At 35.0% G+C, this 19,797-nt stretch overlaps 1 protein-coding gene and 1 long non-coding RNA gene across 2 annotated transcripts in view; one reads left to right on the forward strand and one right to left on the reverse strand.

Moving 5' to 3' along the window:
* The window catches only part of LOC149787328 (uncharacterized), a 147,997-nt gene that overhangs the window by 40,819 nt on the left and 87,381 nt on the right, over nt 1-19,797 (reverse strand). The window contains exons 5-8 of the mRNA XM_089977870.1: nt 10,583-10,759; nt 5,114-5,302; nt 3,417-3,559; nt 1,709-1,946 (exon numbers count right to left, since the gene is read on the reverse strand). Coding sequence (XP_089833996.1) covers nt 1,709-1,946; nt 3,417-3,559; nt 5,114-5,302; nt 10,583-10,759 — 747 coding nt within the window. The remainder of the gene's footprint in view (nt 1-1,708; nt 1,947-3,416; nt 3,560-5,113; nt 5,303-10,582; nt 10,760-19,797) is intronic.
* On the forward strand, nt 330-987 carry LOC149787329 (uncharacterized). The gene is made up of 2 exons (XR_016425153.1): nt 330-467; nt 803-987. It is a non-coding gene; the product is annotated as an uncharacterized LOC149787329 (long non-coding RNA).

Below are 19,797 nucleotides of genomic sequence, written 5' to 3' on the forward strand. Positions count from 1 at the left end.
TGGAAACAGTAGAACTTCTTCCTTAAAACCACTGTAGCAGGATCATATTTTATAATTTTATGTATTCATCTTTTAATTAGGCAGAAGTAGGTATTTTTTATTATATGTAGTTAATGTTTATTAATGAGTAAAATAAAGTCATCAGTTGCAATTATTGTGTTATTCTCATTTTACATATATTTAGCCACTTAGGTAACCTTGAACCAGGATTACCTGTTGAGTTTTGTTCACTGAGGAATGCAGTACCCTGACTGCTGTTCATGCTGGGTTGTTCTATTGTATGACAAGTGGTAAACAACTTTCTGATTGGTTAGTTTGCTACTTGTCTGTATAAACAACATAGTATGAACAGCACATTAGTGGTGGTCAGTCCACTGGAGCTTCTGAAGGGTATTGGTCATGGCATTGCATTAAAGTGCCTGATGATTCTTGCAAGGAAATGTGAATTGGCCTTTGTCCCATATAAGGTAAATAGATTTATAATATGGTTAATGTAACAGTTTATTTTATATGTACTATGCATATTTCTCTGGATTGCATGTTGATGTGTTTTAGTACATTTTAATAGGTTATCAACCTGCATATTCTTTTATGAGCCTATTGTTCTCCATACACCTGTCTGTTCTCTACTTTTTGCTGATCCACTATCTCTCTAGATGGATAATTAATAAATATATGGTGTTCTAAATTATTTGTATTGAATGTACTGTAAACAGAATCAATGTAAACATGCAGAACAATAATGCACTGATGACGATATTATTTATTTGTTGTAGTAAATATATTTTGATTGTATTTGTAGGGTGTGTGTAACAAAGCAGGAGAGATGTATCAATCTCCACTTATCAACCTCAATGCACAATAAACCCAATAATGAACAAAATACTGGACTTGTATCTATTCAGTGAGATGGCAAGTGCTATAACACCACTAAATAAAGTACCTACAAAAATGTAATTTGTTTGCAAAACCAAAATACTTGGTATATGTGGAATAAACAAATTGAGTCAAAAATACCAAACCATGTTATTGCAGAAATGCAACAAAAATAATTGATGAATGCATGTACATGTGCCAGAATGTATTCGTGTGTGCGAGTGGGGTGGGTGGGTTGGGAGAATAAACAATATTCTGGTAAAATATATAGTAATAACATGAGAAACAAATTCAATTATGGTCACAAGGTCCGAAGATGTACTGCATAGTATGCAGAATGGCATTATAATGAGGGAGATATCTACATCAAAAATTCTGGATTGCATTAGGAAAACAGCAACACAAGGTATCATTTTCAGCGAGTGATATCAGCAATGTTTTAGATTGTTGTGTTCAAGTTTGTTGTAAAGCTTGAGTATAAATAACTGATCTTCTTTTGAAGTTTCACTTGTCTTTACTTGTCAGAATTAAATTAATGCTGCCAACAAAGTTAGTACTTATTATTTTCAACAAGATAAAAAATAGGTAGTTCAGTAGTTTGCATGCTGGAATTGTGATCGGATGGATGCAGGTTCAAATCCAACCAATGGATCAACTATCACAGTGTGTCTCTGGGCATATAAAGCCAATATACCTTCATGTGTAGCTGTAACATAAAACACTAAATAAACCAACAAACAAATCAAGTACATTTTCAGAAAATCTGGAGGTCCCAGTATTACCCTAAATATAATAATACAGAAGTACAAATCAGAAACCCCTTTCCCTTTACCATCCATATCGATGAATTTATGACTCTGGTTGTCTAGATCATCCCCAGAGCCATCACTGTCAGCTGGGGACATTGGAGACCTTGTTTCATCAGCACTGGAGTTGTCACTGCTGGATGCAATTATCTCACTTTTCAATAGTGCAATAATTTCTGGAGTTGCTGCGACATCCATGGGAGTCCTGCCCTTCAGATTTGGTTGCAAAGGGTTAGCTCCCTTTTTGACTAACAACTCTACAATCTAAAATGAGAAAAAGTCTTGACTGTCACATTTTTATTTTACTTAACTTTATTCCTCCAAAATCTTTAGGATTCTAATTCATTCTACTAAATTCAATGCTCCAATCATAAGAAAAACTGATGCTACAATTTGCTGGTGCATAAAGCTGTGTATGGTAAAAGAGAACTGTTATCGGTTTCACAGAAACAATCTGTTTCCAATAGTGCAGAAATGAATACTAAAATTTTTGTAGACTGAATTCAATATTTCTTGTGATGTCAACAAGATGTAATTATCATCATCACTTCAATGGGAGTCATGAAGCTAGAATTTGAAACATTTTGCAAACATCTGCAACCCACTTGCACATAGGCTTGTCTTGTCTTCTGTGTTGCTGGATTACATGGCAATGTATGAAAACAGTGGAAAACATTTTTTTAAAATGCTTGTATAAGATTTCTTTGGCTGAAATATGGGCCTATCCATTTCTTTTGGAAGCTACCATTGTTGTAAGTGCACAATTAGTGACAGCAAATGAATTGATCAACTGGGGGTATTCTCAAAATTATTTTCTAACATAAGTGAAACATAATCAGCTTAACTATGCATGGCCCACTTTCAACGAACATCTCAATTTGAGCATATACTATGTGACTAAATTTTATTCTATTTCAATAAAATGTTGTGACCAGCAAAAATATGGACAATTTTTTTGAAAACAAAGCCATCCACATTGTCTCAATTTTCAAATGACAGATATCGCTGATAAAAAAAATAAGTCAAGGTTAAGAAGTTTCATGAAATCTCGGTCAGATCGAGCAACCTATTCTGAAAATGTCCAAGCATTTTCAACCATAAGTCATGACTGATTTAACTGTTATTAATACTACAGTAGTTAAAAATGGCAATAAATGTCAGAAAGTTTTCAACATTAATATTTTTCACGTTAATTCTAAAATAAAAGTCCTCCGTAACAAACAGTAATGAACAAACTAGATATGCAGCATTTATTGATCAAAACCAAGCAAAATATTTTTAACTTCATTTATTTTCATATGATCACAATGGCAAATATTCAAATACAAATTTCGACTTCAAATATTGGATAAAAAGTATTCTTAAGTGAATATTTGTTTCAGAACTAGTTTTCAGATTTGATTCAAATTTGTTAACTATATATCTATAAATCTGCTATAAGTATAAGTCAATAAGCACTTAACTCCTTAAGGGGACTCGAACAGAAGGAATATTTAATATAAAATAAGCGCTTAACTCCTTAAGGGGACTCGAACAGAAGGAATATTTAATATAAAATAAATGAAAAGGTAATGGTGAGCATCACTGTAAAACATTTATAAATCCAAGAAAATAGATAATTTTGCTTATATGATATGCTTTTCTCAGAAATCTATTTTTATAATAAATATGGATGACACAAGTTTTTCCATTAAGAAAAGCCAGTTTTGTAACTGTATTAAATGTGCATTGTACCTTTCCATGTCCATTTATTGAGGCATCATGAAGTGGTGTATCATTATCAAAACCCTGGACATTGACGTTAGCCCCAGCATTTAACAACTGCTTAGTTGTACTCAGGAACCCATGGTTACATGCTTCATGTAGTGGTGTCCAACCTGATAAAAGATATCATTACAAGATTCACACAGCATGTACAAAACTACAAGTGGCTCAAATTTGGAAACTGGAGACGGAAATACATAAGTTTATAAAATAACATATAATTTAATCATAAGAAAAGTGCAAGACTGAAGAGAAAGCCTGCCTTGGATTAAAACAGTGAGGTCATCAGAATCTAATATAGAACAGTAATATCAACTGACAATTTAATGGAAATAGTATGAGTCTGCTTAGAAGGACTTGAAAGAGCCCACAAATTTAAAGGAACAAATGAAATCATCAGAAAGAAATACTGGCACATTTGACCCCCCTCAACTAGTCAAAACCATTGCAATCTACTCATCCAAGTTAAACCAATTTGGGGAGTAAACAATATTTCTTGCCTATCAACCTATCAAAGCACCTCTGAAATACATCCAACATCTTGTAAATCAAGTCTTCCCAGGCAATGAGTTGAGCTATTAATGCTTAAAGTTGCCTGCCCACACAGGTGGAAGCTTGAGTGTTCTCCCATTGGTACATAAACTAATGCCAAATACCATGAATACTTTAGTTATTATTGTCCAACAACGAACTGCAAGGGTGGTTGGGGTGCTGAATCTGTATTATGATTGGGTAAGTATTTGCCCCCACCCACAAAAAAATAAATTCCATGTTCATAAACTCGTTCAGCCCTGGAGATTTTTTTATCATTTTCTCCTGAAATGGGGGTAGGAAACACATCTTTGGGGTTAATTCTGAACAGTCCAAATTATTTGGTATCATTGTAAGGTTACATCTGTCTGCTTTTTTGTAATGCCACACCCTCTTTGATGACCTTGACGCTACAGAGCTCAGAAGCAGGGTACAGCCTCATCATACCTACATGCAGGATTGGGGCTGAATGAGTTAGAAAGTATTTAAGAGGTTGAGGAAGTTGCATCCCCATGCCCCAGAGAGGCCATCTCTGGCCCCCAATTGTAAATGAGTTGGCTTTCATATGAAGAAGCTGGCTAGATCACACATTCTGTATGCTGAGACACAAATCCAATGGAATTGGTCATGCCATTCTTAAGAAACTGCTGAACAACCTTGGAAGGTAACCTACTGCACTAAAGTGATAGATCTCACAATGTCTGTTGAAGTCTTCTGAGATGAAAGATCTCTTTAAGGTAGATGCTGGAGAAAGTTGACTGACTTCCATCCCATGGCTTGTATCATGTCAGTTTGGAAACAGTTGTTTGAATGCAGTACTTGTTGCGACTGCTACAACTTTACAACGCAGTGCACTGAGCAGATGACCCATCTTATCCAGAATGATGGATTCTGTGCTGAGATATTGTCCATTCCATCTTTCAAAGGAAATAAGACAGGATCACCCTCTTTGCACCAGCTCAGTTCTTTTCTGGTAAAACTTCAAAAACTCTCCCCAAGTCCTGTAGATGACCTCCAATGTACCAAAAGCTCACTTGTACTTTACGGTTATATCAGATAATAACCAAAACAAAGTGTTGGGACACATGCCCTTGGCGTTTTTAATGTTTTCTTGTATGCAGCTCTAAATTACTCACCAGCAAAGTCAGCCACGTTGACATCAGCCCCAGCTTTTATAAGTTTCTTGATCATTTTGACATCTCCCTTGATTGCAGCCAAGTGGAGTGGAGTCTCTCCACGTTCATTTCGTTTGTTCACCTTCTTGTCAAGCGGAGTTTTTTTCACACTGGACGGAGTTGTTGGCGAGAGGGGTTTTCCTGTCGAGTCTGGAGTAGAAATGACAATGAAAATAAGGATAACATATAGAATAAACATCAACGTATAAAAAATAAGTTAAATGAAATAAGTAAATTATATCAGTCTCTCTGTTGATTGTAGTGTTTAACAAATGTACCACAGGTGGTGCCCAAGACTTTCAACTTTGCATATGACCCACCCCATAGCCACTTAAAAGTGTAATGGAGGTCACCATGACCCACCTGCGGGTAAGTGCTGTACAGTGCTCCCTGGATTTCTTTCCAACTTTCACCCAAGTAGGAAAACAGCAAACAATCAAGGGCTTTACATGGAGATGAATATTTTGCAGCATTATTTACCTTCAGAATTTAAATAGTAAAGTAAGAAGTTAGTTTCTTGCTCTTTTGAGTCATTACAGTATGTTTTGGGGTATAAATCAATTCATGATTGGTGAATACATAAACAATTAAATGCACATAATGGCCACAGTAGATATATTTAGAGTAAAGTTAGCATAAACATAAAAATAATTCAATTCAATTTCTCAATTTCAATGTTATCAAATTTAACTTAAAAATTGTCCTTTTTTCTCAGTTAACACACTAAATATCAGCATAAAAGGTATGGAAACGTAGATTTTCACAGCATGGCTAGTGCATTCCTTGCAGAATTTCTGTATAAATTTTGCTTTTTAAAGGAGGCACATACACTGTAAATCAAAATGTATTGTTTTTAAAACAGGGATGATCTTAAGTAAACTAGGATAAGTGGTAGGTCTGTATGATATACACTTGGTGCAAATAGGCCACTGAGTCAAGGTTTGGACAAGAAGTCATTTTCCTATGTTTAGTAATGGTGACCTTATTTCATGGCAAATCATCATTAATACATAACTTTAAAGTCTTCATGCCAGGATGCTTTCTGACAAATTTGGTCTGATTATGTTCCATGTTTTTTTTTAGCAGAAGTTGTTTGCTGGTTTATCTATTTTCAGTAATGATCATTATTAAATGGCAGATTGGTATTACTTGTTAAAAATTTTTAAAAATTAAGGTCACAATTCTCATGATGCTTTCTGTCCAATGTTTTTGAAAAGTTTTAATATCATTACTGGCAGGAAGCATCTGAACACATTTTAAAAACTGGTATGGTCTCCATAAAATTTAGTTAAATTCTGTTCAGCAGTTCATTGGAAGTCATTTAATGATATTTTTAAGCAACATCTTTAAATTCTCATGGTAAAACCATAAGTTTAAAAGTTTCAGAGCATTATGCCCGGATCCTTTCTGTTAACATTAGTCACAACAACATATGGATGGTGTAAACCAGATGACACAAGACACAAATGACCATACCAAACACTAATTTGGCCTTATGACCAGGTGAGATGTAAACAATATTTTCTCATTAGACTTATTAACCCTGACCTTGAGAGTCGAAAATCTTAAGGTTTCTTTCTTATTCTAGGTGCAAACCATCCACAAAGTTGATTCAAGTTATTGTGCAAAAAGTTTTTAAAGTCTCCATTAGTTTTTTCTTTGCCCTTTGAGACCAAATTCAAAAAGTCACTACCAAAAGTGTAAGCGACCCAAACACTTTTGATCTGGAATTAGTTATTACTAGGCAAACACCATTTTTTTTGTCCTTCTGTAACAATGACCCTTGATGATTTGACCATAAAATCAGTTTCTTTTTTACCTAATGTGTTAGCCATGCAGAAACCATTTTTCTTTGTACAGCCATATGTACCTTAACCTTGGATCTATTGTCCCCCATATCAATAAGTGCCTTTATTGTCTCAAATGCAGTCAATTCACATGTTTGCTCATGTTTTGTGGCATGGGACTCAATTTGTTTTATGGAAACTGCTTTCATTATTTCAGTCAGCCCCATAACCTTAATCAACAGGTGCCTTGTCAAAAATTGACACCATTTACAAATTCTGGTCAATTTATCTACTATACTATTTGGAAGGCGGGGGTTTTCCCATTCAGTCAGTACCTGTGACCTTTACCTTTGACCTCTTGAGCAACAAATAAGGCTGGTTTCTTCTTTGCCCCTAATGCAAGCTACTTACAAAGTTTAGTAATGGCAGATGATGGAGACTACAGTTATTGTGCTAATGGAATAGGTAGATGTATGGATGAATGGATATGATAATGTCAAAACATGATACATGCTGGCCAGAACACTAAAAAGTCCCAAGGCAGTTAAATACACATACACATGTACCTAAAGCCTGTATACTTCTAAATTCATTACAGCCTCAGGCATACCAATGTTCTTAAATAATAAATTTTAGTTCCAGCACTGCTATATAGGACAATAACACTCTTTGTAATCAGCAAAAAATAAAACAAACCCAAATCCTGCAATTGTTTTAGAGTATAATTATTTGAGGATCAGTGTGAAAAAGATATGAAGACGACAAAGTCAAGGCTTGAAGTCAGTGCCACACTGAATTGCTGTTCTCAAGTATACCAGCATAGTACTTTGCCTTGTTTTATATTTTGCTGATTACAAAGTACTATGCCGGTATACGTGAGAAAAGCAATTCAGTGTGGCACTGACTTCAAGCCTTGACTTTGTTGTCTTATCTTTCTCACACTGATCCTCAAATAATTATATTCTAAAACAATTGCAGGATTTGCATTTATTTTCAATCAAGAGGCCCAAGTGGGTCTAACATGTACTGAAACTGTAGAATGCAAAGAAAAGCTTGGATCACAAAGTTATCTTTTTTCCCAAGCCACATATGTAGGATCACATTCTTGGCACAGACAAGAAATCCCCAAATAATTTATACAATCAGCACTGTATCCGGCAGAAAGTTTGTATTTTACTGGAAATTAACTGCCACCACCAATCCTGCCACAAAATCCACTGTCCAATGGATGATCTCTGCAACTAGTGTGGACATCAAACTCATCATGTTAAAACAACTTTTCAAGCAAAATTAAATGGCAGTACACTGACATAAGCTTACTTAATCCCTTGGATAAATTCATATCGGTTATACAACACACTCGGTTATTCTCACTGAACTCAATTCAGTTACTGCTAAATACCACACTTCTGTCCGCCTTTTGCACTTTATTCAAAGGTTCCACCTTTTGTACTTTATTCAAGGATTACACTACTAGTCAGCTGGTGAGTTTACAGCATCTCTGCAAGACGATACAGCAGTGTAGTTGGTCCCCCTTGAGCCAAATGTATTATATATTTGAATAACAAAGTAAAATCTAATCTATTGCTGTTCTTGTTAAAGCAGAATCATTTTCTTACGTACTGTCATAGAAATAGGCAAACAAAATAACTTGATTTTGTCTTAGAACTATTTGACTATTTTTCATTGAACAGGTGTACAACGTTATCTAGGGTGAATAAGTGTTTTTTCAGGTAAGCGACTTTACTAACATGTACCTCGCCGGAAAATACTTGCGACGAGGCACATTAAAAGCATGATATGCATGGGTATTTTACCCTGACTATTACTCACTCTCCAATGGATTTAAGTAAGATCAATTTCTAAACCGACACTGGTCATTTTGGATCACATCAAGGAGTGTACGCTCTCCAATGTTCTCCAGCCATAGGGGTAAGTGTTAAATTTATATTTCATTTGATATGCGAAGCTTATTCAGTTTGTAATGTCATATCGTGTAATAATGCATTTATTACAATGCAGATTTGAACTTTGAATTACAAGTCGCTATTAGAGGTTAATGTATTAGCATATATCTAGAGATTTTACAGGAACTATTATTATGACCAGTTTGGTTTTATTGTAGCTGACTATGACTAGAGCTGTTTAGAGCTGTCTGGAGTTTCCAGAATATTTAGGGCTGCTTGCTGCCGATACGTATGTACGAATGTCTGTATATGTGGTGGAGCCATGGACGTAAACATAGCTAATTAGAGGGTGCTGTACGTGTGTATATGTATGACTGTACATGTGGTGGATCCATGAAGGAAACGAGCGGCCGATAAGTGTGGGACAACCCAAGGAATCGTGTGACTGTACAAGGGGTCTAGAAGCATACGTTTGGTTCAATTGTTGTTCCAATTGGGTGCATTTTTATATTCATAAGATTATTTTGAATCTTAATTGTGTTCCAGGAGATTACGTGTATGTGAATCTCTTTGAATATCATAAGATTATTTTGAATCTTAATCAGAGTATATACTTGAGATTATGTGAATCTCTCTTGTAGTGTATATAATACTGTTTGAAATGTATCTGCAGTCCATGAGGTTTCTTGGATCTGTATTTCATATTGAATTCATATTTTTGGTTTATTTTCAATGTGTGAATGTTTGTGTAGAGTGATTGGGTCAATTGTATGTTGAGAGCGTGAGAGAATCATTGTATTTTTACACCATATATTTTTCTTTATTAATTCATTTCATAAATTTCCATCTTTCACACATTGTGTTTGTCTTATTCATTTAGTCCAAAAACCCACTATTCTGCGACACATAATGTAAAGAAATTCTTATACTTTGCAACCTTCACTGGTGTGCATCAGAGACTCACAAAGACCACCCTGCATGTCAATAAAATTCCAAAAAGGCATTTTAATCAGTGCAAAGCATCTTCATCAGCATGACTAATACTTTATTGGTATTTTACAAATATAACTAAGCTAAGCTATCAAATTATTATTATATTGGAGCAAGTCACTGCATACAGTGTACCCCATTGTTTTAGCATGCCCAATTAACATGTTGCTTGTAAGTGTGGAGGCAGGTGTAGATTACATCATTTTCCATAAAGAAAATATCCCAAATATGTCCCTGTTTACAGAACATGAATAATTTTGCTATCATTGCTTGTTTTATCACAGAAAACTGCATTTAATTGTGGAAATTTGGAAACATTAGGATTGTAATTTATAATAAAAAATCTTATTTTGTAACCTTTTTTCAAGCTAAATCTTTTCTCTACATACAGTGTAAATAACAATATACAATGTAATATCGATCAATGAAACTGCTGGTAAATGTCTACTGGTTCACAAGCAAGTTGTGATGGACAAAACAACAGATGCAGGGCCATATGATATGGTCATGAAAAATCATGGGCTGTATTTTCAAAACTTTATTTCTTCATTATATTCCTCCTATTCAGAAATTTCCACCCTTTTTTTAAAATGCGAGGGAGGAATATTCCCCTACATTTGTCAGTTCAACCATAATGACGAACAAGTTTAGCACTATCTGCCCCTTCCACATTTGCATGGGGCAGCAAAACAGCCAGATAAACATTCAAGTAATAATTCTAATCTGTGGAGGTATAACATTTCTACCTTGAGACGTGTCATCTGTCATCTTCATTAACATGGCTAACTGCTGTCGCTCAGACAAGGGCACACCACTGCGAGGCAGGCTCCCTGGAGTTTTTGGGGTAGTTCCTGTGCTTGGAATTGGGGAACTCTCCAAACTCACACTACCTCGCTTTCGTTTACTTGGAGTTGTCTTCTTGTCTGAAATGTGAGCAGCAGTGATTATTATGTGAAAATATGATATTAGCCAAAACAAAGTGGAGGACAATATTTTTGTATTCCACAGCTGAATAAAATGTGTAGTGAGTGAAACAAAGTCCATAATTGTTTTATTATTTTCATATTGTGATCCAAAAATATCCTACACGAGTACAATGAAGTCACTGAAGAAACCAATATGTTGAGTAATAATGCATGATATGGTGTTAATGGGTGAAATCGGTGTGTAACCATGCCAACTTTGAAAGCCTGAACAATTTTTCCTATACCTGATATGCTTACTCCGAAGATGACAACCACTCAATATGCATGCATCCTAATGCTCAAGGATTGTCTCAAAATTTATCGGAAATTATTTCAAAGATACTGAAATCCAGACAAAATGGAACAAATATTTTACTCATGCTGGAAATGTGATCCAGCTATTGGCCAAATGCCATAGGCACACTTTTCTAGAGCTAGTGGGACAAATATACCATCCACCACACATACCAATTCATAGTTGAAATCTATTACTTTTGAAAAGAATAAGCTTGGTGATATATTGCATTTTTATGTTCCATCCACACATTACAGAAATGAATCATAACCAGTCTACTCAGGACTGGATCTATTCCACCAGTGCAATGATACATGCTGAGTGATTACTACTCGAATTAAGAATGGTTACAGAATGACCCACATGTAAAAAAAAATACAAGCTGTAAATTGTTGTATTGTCATTTGGGAGAGTTCAAGGCCAAAGGTAGTCCATCATGGCTTGTGAATCTTTGATTAAATATCAGATGACCTTAAGCAGAGGTGAGAAATAGGACAGGCTGACCCAAAAAATGACTTCAGCAGAAACACTTGTGTAAGGAGATGCATACAATTTATATAGATAAGAAATCCTAAAGATTAGAAGCCAATCTACTGATAAAAATCTGCTGATCTGATGTCCTGATTCTGTTATCCATGGGAGTCAGTGAAATGTGAAGAAAACTCCGTCAGCAAGGACATTGAACAAGGGAAGTAAATAATGCCTATTTTTTCCTGCATGACAAGTTGTCTGATTTTCTTAAGCCTTCTTTTAAGTCATAGGAAATGAAAAGAACGAAAAACAGATAAAACAGAAAGAGACAAAGGATTCAATTTAACAGCTGATATGCTCACATGCTGTATTGCAAAGTTTAAAACATAAATACACATTTTCATGATTGATCATCTGCTTTTATCCTCTTCCTTTTGAAAAGTATTTTTTAATATTTTTAAAAAATACTGTTATCCTTCATTTCATTTCAACTGTTACTGATGCCCGTTGACCACCTTGACCTGCAACATTGTGCATCAATATAACAAAGCAGGCAACCTCCTGCAATCTTGCAAGCCAAGCAAACATTAAACAAAATCAGATATGGGGTAGAACAAGAAACATGAAGGTGGGGGTAAAGTTTTGAGAACAAGAAAATAAACCAAAGGAAGAAAATGCCAAGTTGTCCTGGCCAAATCGACTTGCATACAAAGCCCAATTTATAACAGAACTCTGCCTTTGGAAATTTCTTGTGATGGTGATAAATGAAATTTACAATAAAGTTATACCAATACTAACCATATTATTCACCAACCTAACCAATATTTATGGACAATAAAGTGATCTAGTTTTTTAAAATAAAATAACTTTTGGCCTATAAAAATAAACTTCTTTCCTTGGCTACAGAATTAAAGAGTGGTATTGCTAATGGTGACATATCAGATGCAACTGATTTCATGTACCACCAACTGTGAGGAGGATCAATCGTAAATCTGCAATTTTCAATGAGAACTGAGTTTATTCTGATGAAAATATTTTGTTTTACTTAATTTGCTTATTTTGGTTTAATAATTAAAGATATTTGTGACCTAGATGTCATTCTTGAAACTGATGTGTTGCATATACATCTTACATAGCTACTTCATGTACGCAGACACAGCCAACTTGGAAACTAGCCACCCAAGCCTGTGTGTGGGTTCAAGGCATGTTGAACATCTAAACAAATGCCTGAATGGCAACTACGTCAAACTGCATCAAGTTAAGTACACCATGTTTTTCAAAATTATAACATGGGAAAGGGGTTTCATTTGCATCATTTTGTTGGGGTGTATAAACTTCTTTTGCAATTAACTTCCTTTGACTTGTGAGGTTAACAGCCCTATTCAACATTAAAAAATACCTGCTGTTGATATAATAAAAAAAAGCAAACAAAGAAACACGTTGTAAGTACAACCCAAATCTTGGATTTAAAGGCTTTCATTACAAGGACAGCTGTATAATTTTAGACCAAAGCGTGGGAAATTTGTCAGACTTGAAAATACAATGTGACAAGTCTGCAAATTATAGCTCACCAGGATAAAGGAACTTAAAAATACATACACTACTTATAATCTCCCAGAGGTTCTCATTTCTTCACTTGTCCCAGATAAGTACCTTTACCTCAGTTGCATGTAATAAACATTCCATCAGTTTTGCACTGCACCTAAAATTCCTTATCACTATTGTCATCCTAAAGAAAACAGTCAATTTAAACTGTACATGTGAATCAGAACGTAATGGCCTAATGATCTCAGTAGTCAGATGACTACATATATTTTGTTCCTTGTCTTTGTTTTTTGCCCATTACATTTTGCAGATGTATGTAATCAAGAAAACTTCCTTAATGTTCACAATAAATATTCTAATGCAAAATCTATAAATTATGCATAATAATTGAAAAGTAATATTTATGTGATTTGTGTTCCAAGCATAGAAAATGCAGATTCTTGCTCTTCACTTCACTTTATTTCATGTACAGATTACATGCTTAAGGTAAATTCTCAGTTAAAAATATTCAAAAGAAAACAAAATCTTGCAATTAAAAATGAAAGCATATTCTTGTTAATCAAATACATAATATGCCTGACTTAAATAAAACCACACTGAAAGTTATAGATCTTTCCCATTCAATCATTTTAAACTGATTGGATGATTGGTGTATAACAGCACATCAACACATTCAAGGTTACATGTCCAGGCAATTGGAATACAATGCTCAAGGTCGGAGGATGCCAACCAATATAGTCTGATCAGGGCAGGACCCAAGCCTACCCTCACCTGTTCACAAGTTCTGGATGCTCAGTTCATAGTCATCATAATTCTGACACAACATGCTCCTGCTTAATCATACACTACTCCCCAATGTTTACAACTTTTGGCAGATTAGTATCTAAGAATGTTCTCACACACACATCTCAACCTGCCCCCCCCCCCTTCTAGAAAGGCACTAGTTATGCATATTTAAGGTTATGGACAAGGGGTCTCAGTGACCTGGACCTTTGTGGTCATGGTATGTGGTCTTGTGCTAAACTTGCTATGAAGTAACCATTATTTTCTCATTAGCATTACTATGAGTGTGATCTCTGACAGCTGAACACCCAAATCTACAGGTTTCTTTATTACTCCAAGTGCAAGCCATTCACAAAGTCTGACCAGGGATCTTACTCCAGAACAAAAGTTATTCCGCAAAACCAATTTTTCTTTAGAGCCACAATAATCATGACCTTTCAACTTTTGATATCAACCATTACACCTCTTCCATAAGTGCAAACCTGCCACTAGGCAAAAAACCTTTTCTTTTTTCAGTCATAATTACCTGACAATCAACAGGTTTCTTTCCTACCCAACAATGTAAATTGTCCACAAGCACTGATGAAGGTCAAGAACAGAAATTGTTGTGCAGAAACAGTTTTTCTTCTTTCAAGAGCAATGATTTTAACATCTGATCCTAAACCCAATAAGGTTTCTGCCTGACTCTAAGTGCACCTGCAAACGCTGGTTTAGGTATTTTACATAAAACTAACGTTACTGTGCAAAAATAACATTTTCCTTTCTGTCAGTCATGTGGACCTTTTACCTTTAAATCTTTATACCATGTGCAAGCCATTTACAACACTGGATACAGACAACTGATGTAGAACTAATAATAAATGTGGAAAACATTTTTATTTTGCCAGTCGGAGACTTTAACTTGTGACCTTTTGACCCAAATATGCCTAGACTTGTTTATTTTTCTAGGTCATTCCTTCACCAAATATAATGGCTGCAAATGTATATTCAATCATGTGCTGAAAAAATGGTGCTAAACATCACAATACCAAAAGTGTGGTAACTGTAGATAAAGAAGACTTGAGTTATTGTGGAGAAATAACACGAGTAATAATACACCCTGCATCACAGTGGATGTTCAGAATTTTCAAAGCTGGCTACCTGGGCTTATATATAGGATATGGGTTATTCTTTTGTTTATGACACAGTAACACTTTAAAGGTTATACTGCACCAATGACTGCAAAGTAATATGCTAATGTCAGTGGGAATCAAACCCAGGCTTATCTGGACACGAGTTCAACCCACTATCATCAGGTTTCTGAATTTTTATTTATAATTGGACTGGCAAAAAGTTTATTGTAATGTGCAACATGTAATATATGGTCACAAGCAGATAAGAGTGAATCAGATTAACATGTCATCATAGAAAGACACATGTACTTGGAAATTCCTTAAATCCTGTACGGTATATGATAGTAAATATTAGTAAATAATTTGCCAAGAAAAACACAAGCCCCATGATATAACATGTTCTACTGTCTGAAAATTTCCAGGAATTCAAAATTAGACTTGTTTCTTTCTAACTGCAAAGTGTTGAAACCATCTGATATTCCTGAGTGATTTTCAAATTGGTCACAGTGGTGGCTATACTAAATGTCAGATTGGCACCATTTTCATGTAGAACAAATGGGTTTTTTCTCTTGAAAAATGTAGTGATAACAAGTTTTTACATATAACCATCATGGCAGCCACACTACATTTTCATGTAGAACTAATGAGATATCAAATGAATTCTTTTGGTGGAAAAACAATGTCAATACAGACATCTATTCAGAGGAGTTGATATCACAATATGTCAAGTCAGCCATATTGGATGCCAGATCGGTAAAATTTTCACTGGGTATGTATGAACAGGGATCATAGTCTGAGGCGGCAAGTAAATTTCCCATCTGAATAGTAGTTCATAATTTCGATGGCTGGTAAAATTTCAGTGTCATAAGTGTGTGTGTGTGTGTGATTTGGATTTTTAACTTAGCTTTTAACAATTTTTCAGTCTTATCGCTACAATGTCTGCAGTGTGGCAGTTTATAGTGATGTCTAGCACTGGGGCATCATGCCGCACACATGTAGCACGATGTCCCACCCAGTCACATTATCCTGACACCAGGCCGACCAGTCCTAACACACACATGGTAATAACTGTTTAATTGTTATTGTATTTTTCAAGATGTTTTAAGAGGAATATTTAAGGGCAGCTCTTGAATTTTTTATTCAATTCATTGCAAAATGTTGTAACTTGTACTTTCTCCCAATGCTAACAGATCAGTGGTTAAGAAAACTTACAAGTTTAAAAGTGCATGGATATCAAAGTTTTAAGTGTGCAAGTAGACTCTGTGAATAGCCATCCTTAGAATTTGAGTTTGCATTTCGAGGTATGCATTTTTTGTATTTCATGCATATAAATTCAATTAAACCCCAAGATAAAATGCATCATTAAACAGATATTACAAGAAAATTAATTTTAAAGTTGGTATAAATTATTCATAAAAGCACAAATACATCATGTATTTTTCATTGCTTTTTCAAGGTCAACCATATATGCTAGCATAAAAGCTGAATAATTTATTTAGAAAAAAAATCCACAGGACAACATCTAAATTTGAAAAGTTCTGTTACAATAAATCTTTTTATTCATTTACAATGGTGAAACTTGCCAAGAGATCTTTGGATGAGCTATGAAGAGAAAGAAGTCCCTGAGAATGAGAATCACGAATACATTTTAATTCAGGAACCTTCTCAATGGAGTGAACATAATAGCAGCAACCTTACCAACCCTGCAGCAAGGAAATGAAGCCATAACTTTTCTCAGTCTGATCATAACTGTCCTGTCATTGCAACATTCTAATGCTAATACAGTGAGAACATTAATTTATTCTTTGCAAAATATGAAGTGATCCAGGGGAAATTTGGACCAGAGAACTATTAAAGGCCTGTTAAGTGAGAAACTTATCACACTGAATGTAGTAAGTGGTCACCAGACTCTTGTGATGGAAACAAATTCTATTAAAAATATTCTGCAGTGAACTAGAAGAGTTCTTTTTTTCTCTTATTTTTGTTAATTGACAATATGCTGACTTGTATTAATTACTGTAACATCAGAATCTAAATCTGTTCAAAACTTGCTGTTTAATTAAACTATGAAGAGAATATATATTATGCACTTTTAATCCATTTAAGAACATGCTGAAGAGAAGTCTACTGGATTAGAAGCTGATCACTGATCAAAATTTGTAAATCAACTGGTTTGAGATTCTGTTTGGTCACATGTATGCTGCCATGGTGATATCATATGGTTAATATACACCTGCATGATTTTCATAGACCAGACATAATAGAAGTCTTCCTGTGAAAACCCCCAAGCTAATATCAGTTATAACTAGAAGCAGTGCTAAGATCTGAAAATGGCTGCCATGGTGGCCATACTGGAGGTCAGATCATTTTCAGTTAAGACCAACCTGAAATAATTTTAGGGAGACGTTCAAGTTGATATGACCATTTTTTTGGGAAGGAAGCATAGTGATAACTGGATATCCAAAGAGCACCAGTTTCATGAAGGCCCAATAAAAAAAGAAAGCTCGATTTGCATGGCTAGTCTGGACAATAAGAGGCACTGAGGATGCATGGCTATTTAGTAAGTCTATTTCTGAAAAGAGAATTACACTTTTAATCAAGTGGTTTCATTGCATTTTTTTGCAAAGACCATTGTCCATGATCCTGATTTTACATAAGAAAATCTTTGAGCATACTCATAAAGTATCAGTAACCTAATCAATTTAATTGTGATGTTAGAAGTTGATTTTGTCATTTTAATATGCGTGATAATCTAATTCCATAAAATGAGGAGGATAAATAGTTATTTGTTATCCTGCATGAAAATAATGTTTGTTGTGGTATTGTTGTAAAATCACATGATCAAGAAGATTTTTGTGTGCTCAGATTTTAAACCTTGGAAATTCAAGTGCAGCACTTACATACCATACCTTAACTCTTCCTTGTTGCCTTTGCTATTAGAGCATGCAAAATGTGTTTGTGTGATTTGGATTTGGAATGTAGCTTTTTTGTTTACAATTTTTCAGTCCGCAGACGTGTAGCATCATGTCCCACCCAGGCCAACCAGTCCTAACACTAACCTCTCAATGCTGAGTGCCAAGTGAGGCAGCTGCTAGTACCTTTTTTTGTTGTACCACTTGATATGACTGGGTATGGGAATGAATCATCTCCATATTAACTGACCCTACCAAAAATTTGTACATCTTCCAACTTCACTGAAAACAATCATGTTTGAAAATGTATTAATGATATTTACACACCTTAACCGGTTTACGATGTAATTCACCTAAAATACAGACAGCTGCCTAAATGCCAAAGTGTTTGTAGTTACTTAGGTCTTATCAACAATCAATGCTGACATGTGATTTTGGTCAGTACTTATATTTAGCAAACAAATGGGTGGAATGGCAGTATAGTCAATTACCTAATGAAGTAAATACATGTACCCTAGTTTTATTCCCCACCAGTAATATCTATAATCAAAGACTTAAACAAACTACATGGAATATCACTAACTGTAATGACAAAGACTCAAATGCAAGGACCTGAGCTTAAAACTCAATAGTCTAAAAAGCAAATAGTCAGGCACAATCTAATTCTGAATGACACAAAAATTTACCATGTTGAGAAAAAGATTTGAGCTAAAACACTGAATATAGATAGCAAGCATCAAAGAAAAAACACTCCTATAGCCCAGTTCAGTAAGTGTATCTTGAAATTACATCCCTTGATGTGCTCTCCATTGCCGACGATAAGAAAAGTATAAACTGCCACTTCCAGGGAGCAATCAAGTCATCTGGGCCTTCTTTGTTGGAGATATTGCTGCCAGATTTCACATCTCTAAGTAAACATGCTCATTTATCATAAATAATGGATAGATTACCTACATGTAAAGTTGTTAGTTCTATTAACCTGGACAGCCCACAGGGGCTCGTATCAATGCTTACAATCGACCTTTCATACATGTACTATATAATAAATACACGGAAGGACAATTGTCTCCTTGCTCGCGTAGCTTAATAAATTTGGTACCAATATTTAGTTCTCATTCGACTGTGTATCCCTATTCAAAGTTTGACTTAATATCATACATTTAAGGAATGCAAAAATAAATTTCCCATGCTACCGTTCGAAATGGCCCTGATCGCGGTGAATGGAACACTATACTCTCATTGGCCAACTGAAAATGATGCGTGGTGGCTTAAATTTGTAATCGCAAATTTTTTTTTGATTGGCTGAAATACATTTACATATGGCGGATGTTTTCACTTGGATCATAGTGTTGAATTTATTACATAGTACAAGTATGACATGTCAACTGTAAGCAACGATAGGAGCCCCTGTGGGCCAACCTGTGAAGTCAGTGGTGGAAAGAACAATGCCTAATAAATTTAGAACAACATATCCCCAAGCCCATGTAATCATTGACCCTACTGAACTTTATACAGAAAATCTTTGATCAATAAATCATTAATGTACTCAACATACAAAGCATTTCTTGGAATAAGTCCATCTGGAATAATAACATCTGTATCTGATCTTTGGGCTGGAAGCATCTGTGACAAGTAAATTATGCAAATTACATGTGGAATTCTAGACCTCTGTGAACCTGGAGATGCCATTATGGCAGAAAAAGGATTTATAATTGCTGATATGACAACACCAAGAGGACTCCAGTTCATAATACCACCTTTTAAACTCGAGGAGACTCGGTGAACAGCCATCCTTAGAATTTATGTTGAAATGGCAACTGAATGAGCAAAAAAACTTCAGAATTTTACAGGGTATTATACCAATTACAATGTCTGGAC

This window comes from Sinohyriopsis cumingii, chromosome 12, assembly GCF_028554795.1.
Source record: "Sinohyriopsis cumingii isolate HCF-2022 chromosome 12, ASM2855479v2, whole genome shotgun sequence".
In the NCBI taxonomy this organism is placed as follows: domain Eukaryota; kingdom Metazoa; phylum Mollusca; class Bivalvia; order Unionida; family Unionidae; genus Sinohyriopsis; species Sinohyriopsis cumingii.